The sequence below is a fragment of the Limulus polyphemus genome, unplaced genomic scaffold (genome assembly GCF_000517525.1).
Source record: "Limulus polyphemus unplaced genomic scaffold, Limulus_polyphemus-2.1.2 Scaffold7442, whole genome shotgun sequence".
NCBI lineage: Eukaryota > Metazoa > Arthropoda > Merostomata > Xiphosura > Limulidae > Limulus > Limulus polyphemus.
The window spans coordinates 16408-23561 of NW_013673052.1; the positions used below are offsets into that span (position 1 = coordinate 16408).

General features: G+C 29.9%; 1 protein-coding gene across 1 annotated transcript in view; it reads left to right on the forward strand.

Moving 5' to 3' along the window:
- Positions 1 to 7154, forward strand: part of LOC106474614 — a 31180-nt gene that overhangs the window by 13232 nt on the left and 10794 nt on the right. The window contains exons 3-4 of the mRNA XM_013935303.2: positions 861 to 1014; positions 5486 to 5699. Of these exons, the coding sequence (XP_013790757.1) occupies positions 861 to 1014; positions 5486 to 5699 (368 nt within the window). The remainder of the gene's footprint in view (positions 1 to 860; positions 1015 to 5485; positions 5700 to 7154) is intronic.

Below are 7154 nucleotides of genomic sequence, written 5' to 3' on the forward strand. Positions count from 1 at the left end.
CTGATTGGCTATAATCTAATGATGATTACTGATTGGCTATAATCTAATGATGATTACTGATTGGCTATAATCTAATGATGATTACATGATGGGCTGGTGCAATAAAGATTGACCTGTGTAGGAGTGGGAGCTTTATTTATGGCTTGTGGCATGCACAGGAAGTTACACGGTATTGCACGTAAAGTAATAGCTCTTTGTGGTGCAGAGAGGTATCTATTGGAAAAATGTTAACTTCCACTAGTTTGTTGAAACTACATTGAGACGGAATATCATAACTTATAATTTTGTATAAAACAGTTAACATAAAACATTAAAATGTTACAACTTATTAAATACATGAATATGTATTTAGTCACAAACATGTTAACCCAAAGCTTAAGTTGGCTCACAATTCCATTTTTGAAGTTATTTTTCAGTACTAATTATATAAAGATCTTGTAAGTAACTGTCATAAGAAGTTAGAGATAGTTGAATCAATACCTGATATCCTAAGTGTTGTATCACGACAAATTGTTAACTTTGAAAGTTGTTAATGTGTGAAGACTGGTTTTATAATTATACATTAAGGCTATGATCCTTTACACCACTGAACCCTGTGCCTGATGTCTGTTGTTATTCCAACTTGTTTAATAGTTCAGTGCATGCCTTATTTTCAGATTAAATATTCTTCTGGTTTTTTGAGGATTTTTATTTAACTACTTGCCTATAAATATACGCATTACTTTTCTCTAAAGAAATTTGGTGACAATTTCTGGATGTTTCTGTTGTTATTCAGACTTGGTTAATAAATCATTGCAAGCATTATTTTCAAATTTAATTTTCTTATGGTATTTAAATATATGAATTCCTTTTCTCTACAGAAATTTGGTGACAGAACTTCACTGGAACAGTACAGATCTTCATGAAGATGATGTTCTGAGTAGAACACATTTTCTTCTGATAGAAACATTTCCATCGAGTGTATATGTTGATCCCTATCAGCTTGGGTTTCTCCAGGAGTCTGGGTATCCTGAGGTTTGTTACTAGCAGCACTGACCATCAGAACTGATGAAAGCTTACTTTGTGTAATTTACTTAAATAGGAGAGTTTGATTCAGTATGAGGCTTTATTGTTAATTTTTATTCTGATTCATGTAACTGTCGTACTTCTATTTCATTGATGTTTATGTTCTACTAGTCTACTTGTATTTCATTCACGTTTATCTTCTACTAGTCTAATGAACATGCAGAAAGAACAAACTTTTATTTTGAAATCAGTATAAAAAATAATCTTTATCAAAAGAATCTTTTCTCGAATAATAAATATAAAGCATAATCAGTAAAGAATGAATTTCCCTTGACACTGAACAGCCTTTCTTTGTATGTTACAGTCCTTTCACAAATGAATCTTTATATTGTGCATTATAGTCCTCTCACAAATTAATCTTTACTTTGTACATTACAGCCCTTTCACAAATGAATCTTTACTTTGTACAATACAGTCCTTTCACAAATGAATCTTTACTTTGTACATTACAGTCCTTTCACAAATTAATCTTTACTTTGTACATTACAGTCCTTTCACAAATTAATCTTTACTTTGTACATTATAGTCCTCTAACAAATTAATCTTTACTTTGTACATTACAGTCCTTTCACAAATTAATCTTTACTTTGTACATTATAGTCCTTTCACAAATTAATATTTACTTTGTACATTATAGTCCTTTTACAAATGAATCTTTACTTTGTACAATACAGTCCTTTCACAAATTAATCTTTACTTTGTACATTACAGTCCTTTCACAAATGAATCTTTACTTTGTACATTATAGTCCTTTCACAAATGAATCTTTACTTTGTACATTATAGTCCTTTAACAAATGAATCTTTACTTTGTACATTATAATACATTACAGCCCTTTCACAAATGAATCTTTACTTTGTACATTATAGTCCTTTCACAAATTAATCTTTACTTTGTACATTATAGTCCTTTCACAAATGAATATTTACTTTGTACATTATAGTCCTTTTACAAATGAATCATTACTTTGTACATTACAGTCCTTTCACAAATGAATCTTTACTTTGTACATTATAGTCCTTTCACAAATGAATCTTTACTTTGTACATTATAGTCCTTTCACAAATGAATATTTACTTTGTACATTATAGTCCTTTTACAAATGAATCTTTACTTTGTACAATACAGTCCTTTCAAAGTAAAGATTAATTTGTAAAGTAAATATTCATTTGTGAAAGGACTATAATGTACAAAGTAAAGATTAATTTGTGAAAGGACTATAATGTACAAAGTAAAGATTCATTTGTGAAAGGGCTGTAATGTATGTACATTATAGTCCTTTGTACAAAGTAAATATTCATTTGTGTAATGTACAAAGTAAAGATTCATTTGTGAAAGGACTGTATTCTGTAATGTACAAAGTAAATATTCATTTGTGAAAGGACTGTAACGTACAAAATAAAGATTAATTTGTGAGAGGACTATAATGCACAAAGTAGATTAATTTGTGAAAGGACCATAATGTACAAAGTAAAGATTCATTTGTGAAAGGACTGTATTGTACAAAGTAAAGATTAATTTGTGAAAGGACTATAATGTACAAAGTAAAGATTCATTTGTGAAAGGACTATAATGTACAAAGTAAAGATTAATTTGTGAAAGGACTATAATGTACAAAGTAAAGATTCATTTGTGAAAGGGCTGCCCTTTCACAAATGAATCTTTACTTTGTACATTATAGTCCTTTCACAAATTAATCTTTACTTTGTACATTATAGTCCTTTTACAAATTAATCTTTACTTTGTACATTATAGTCCTTTCACAGATTAATCTTTACTTTGTACATTATAGTCCTTTCACAAATTAATCTTTACTTTGTACATTACAGTCCTTTCACAAATGAATGTTTACTTTGTACATTACAGTCCATTTACAAATGAATCTTTACTTTGTACATTACAGTCCTTTCACAAATTAATCTTTACTTTGTGCATTACAGTCCTTTCACAAATTAATCTTTACTTTGTACGTTACAGTCCTTTCACAAATGAATCTTTACTTTGTGCATTATAGTCCTTTCACAAATGAATCTACTTTGTGCATTATAGTCCTCTCACAAATTAATCTTTACTTTGTATGTTATAGTCCTTTCACAAATGAATCTTTACTTTGTATATTACAGTCATTTCACAAATTAATCTTTACTTTGTACATTACAGTCCTATCACAAATTAATCTTTACTTTGTACATTATAGTCCTTTCACAAATTAATCTTTATTTTATACGTTACAGTCCTTTCAGAAATTAATCTTTACTTTGTACATTACAGTCCTTTCACAAATGAATCTTTACTTTGTGCATTATAGTCCTCTAACAAATTAATCTTTATTTTGTACGTTACAGTCCTTTCACAAATTAATCTTTACTTTGTACATTACAGTCCTATCACAAATTAATCTTTACTTTGTGCATTATAGTCCTTTCACAAATTAATCTACTTTGTGCATTATAGTCCTCTCACAAATGAATCTTTACTTTGTATATTACAGTCATTTCACAAATTAATCTTTACTTTGTACATTACAGTCCTATCACAAATTAATCTTTACTTTGTACATTATAGTCCTTTCACAAATTAATCTTTATTTTGTACGTTACAGTCCTTTCACAAATTAATCTTTACTTTGTACATTATAGTCCTTTCACAAATTAATCTACTTTGTACATTATAGTCCTCTCACAAATTAATCTTTACTTTGTACGTTACAGTCCTTTCACAAATGAATCTTTACTTTGTACATTACAGTCCTTTCACAAATTAATCTTTACTTTGTACGTTACAGTCCTTTCACAAATGAATCTTTACTTTGTACATTACAGCCCTTTCACAAATGAATCTTTACTTTGTACATTACAGCCCTTTCACAAATGAATCTTTACTTTGTACATTACAGTCCTTTCACAAATGAATCTTTACTTTGTACATTACCTGTCCTTGCACTAATTAATCTCCCTTTTGCAGCTTTTAATTTCCAATTTAATTTTGAAAATGGAGATTACATGTTTGTAGATTTAGAATTAAACTATGGAAATTTTGGATTGAAAAAGTGAGATTTTTGTCAAAAAAACAACAAAAAGTTGAATCTGATGAATTAATAGATTTCCTGTTAATTACTTTTATGTGATGAAACCCATTACACCTATAACTGGCACTAAAGCAAGTTATAAGTTTATCTTATTTTATTGTCAGTTTGATCTATACTCAGCAATTTTTGCTCCCCTTCCCCTCCAAAGTTTTGTATGTTAGATGTTTCTTTCATGTAGTCTCTCTTTTATAAAGATCTGGTCTAAGTAAGAGTTTTTTTCTTCCTGATTTGTAAAAAATCCTTACATGATATATAAAAATTAATATTATTTTCGAAATCTGTGTAGCTGAATTATGCAAAACTTATAATATCCTCCACATGCAAAATTTTTAAAGGCTTAGCAACCTATGTCAAGGAGCAACCAAGTACAAAAATTGTAACTAGAAGAGATAATTGTTTGCTTTACTTCTTTATTTACTGTTCAATATTTTAAGAAAAATTAATTTAAGAACTTATTTCAAAATAGCAATAATCTATATACATATATAATAATTGAAATGTGACTGTATTTTACAAAATACTAGTTGACTATAACACAGCCAAGACAAGCTACTTTGTACAGACCAAGTGTTAGTTTTATGTTATTTGATATGGTAACATGAGTGCATGTGAGCCGTGTTGTTGTAACTTCTGTATTTTTAGCCAGGCATGTCTGAATGGTCAATATAAGAAATATATATAAATGTATAATGTTATAAGATTTAAGCTATTTTGTATAAATGTTATGTTTTCGTGTTATAATTTGTGTTCATTCTAGAATGAAAAAGGAATAATTTATATTTATTTCCTAATTTTTTATGGTGGTTATGAAATCGGTCAAATCTACCAAACCCATACAGAGATTTGTTAGTGAAAATAACATAAAATAAGTTTTTTCCTAAGAAACATTTGATAACTATTTGGACATTATAAAGATTTTACAAGTGAAATTTGAAAATTTTTTGATGCATAAAATATTTTTTATCTTAAAATCTAAATTACTTTGAATGTTAGATAGGCAACATGTGAAAAGAAAAAAGGCATGAGAAAGACATTACTTTACAAACCTTAAGACTTAATAAAAAAATTGATATTTTGTGTATGAAAGCATTGTAATGTTTACTGATAATCTACCAAATTTTGTTAACACATGTTTACTAATTTAAAAGTTATAGCATGTAAACTAGAACAAGCACAAAATGGTTATGAGATCGGTCCCAGGGATTGAGCCTGTGCTGAAAGAGTTAAGCTGAAGTGATTCACTAGCTACTTCAATAGGTTGTTAATAATTCAAGATTGTTTGTCTCGGAACAGACTAACAAGTGTTACAGCAGGAACTTGTTTCCCTTTTAGGTGTTTGTGAGTTCAACTGTTGATGTAGAAAAACCAGCAAGGACTTCTCCTGAACTGATGGTGTATGAATTTATACCTTTGAACAAAAATACCATGAAGATTCAGATTCCTGTACACTTCAGATACCAAACTCCTCAAGACTGTGAGACTCAAGGATATTTTGTCAATGTCACACTTCATCTTCCTCAAGCATTCATCAGGTGGCAGAAGTCTGGTATGCTTAGCAAAGTGACATTTTTTATTTCCTTCTCTTCAAATATTCATCAAAGTTCAAATCTCCTTTAAGGTTTGAAATAAGTTATGAATTTCTGCTTTGAGTAATGTGGATAATTATTAATGTTACTGAGTCTGAATATTTGGGCCTAATCTTGCTTTATTAAAGAAATAATTAGGATAAATATACATGAAACAGTTTAGGTAGCAGTTAATTTTAGTTTTCTCTGAAAGAATTACAACCTTTAGATATATCAGTATTTTTCAGAAAGTTACACATTAGAAAAAGTTATTAGCTCATGTGCATCTCTGTACAAGTTCCTGTGCATGCCTTAAACAAATCTCCATTCCTATATGTTTCAATGTGTATCGTGCCAAGCTATGATTTGATCATCATTAGAGTGTAGCCCTTCACGAAAAGGAGGGTGACACGTCCTACATGCACAGTAATCCCCATGAGCATTAGCATTTGAACAAAGACTCAATGAGGTAATGCTTGTATTTAGACGTTTTCTTTTAAGAATTAACAGAATTATTGTGCTTATTGTTTTAAACTTCTGTTCTTATAGTAGTCTTTTTTTCCTTAATTTTTTGAATAATACCACATTTTAAACTTTTCAGTTAGTATTTTTTATTTGCATTATCTTTAGTTTGTTTTATTTTACTAAAATATGTACTTTTGGGACTCTTACTCAATTTTTTTTATTTTTAAAACTTTTCCTTCTTTTCAAAGTTTTACATCACCACCTTTTCAGTTTTGTTGAAGCAAAACACACATACCTATTTTCCAACTTGCTCTCAATCGTCTTCCATTTTGTCCCAGTTAATTTAATTTCTTTGTTTCTGGCATGTACTTCATTAGGTTGTCTTCCTAGCTGACATTGACCTACCTCAATCTTCTCTCCCTTTGTCTTGCACTTTTTCTTTGTGATGTAGTTTTTTTTTTTTAGATATTTCTTCTGTTCTTGCATTTTGAGCCGATGTAGCTTATTAGCACTTATCTTTTCTCACTTTGGTTTCTTGCCTTTAGGATCAGGTGTTTTTTTGTTTCTTTTTCTTGTCCTCTCGTTAACATTCAAGGTTCTTCCTCTCTGAGGACTAGCCATTATTGACCTTTGGAGTGATTTTCTTCTGGTACCATCCCTTTGCTTTGGTCCGTCACACACCCTTTGCTGCAACCTAATGAGTTTCTCAGGGGTTTCTGCCTGTCCTTCCACTTTCTTGCTCACCTGTTTCAAATATCATGGGACAGTTCCTTTACACACTCACATCCTTTTATCATTCTTATGAAGGCAGGTGGTTGGCACCTAGTCTTGACCCTACTTTGATCTTCTCTTGGTTCCTGCTTTGATACTCTGTTTTGGCTACTCTTTTGGTGGTGGATGACTCAGTTTCAAATCTCAGACACTTTCTTTACATCTCGATTTGTCTGCCTATCTTTCACTTCTTTGATTTA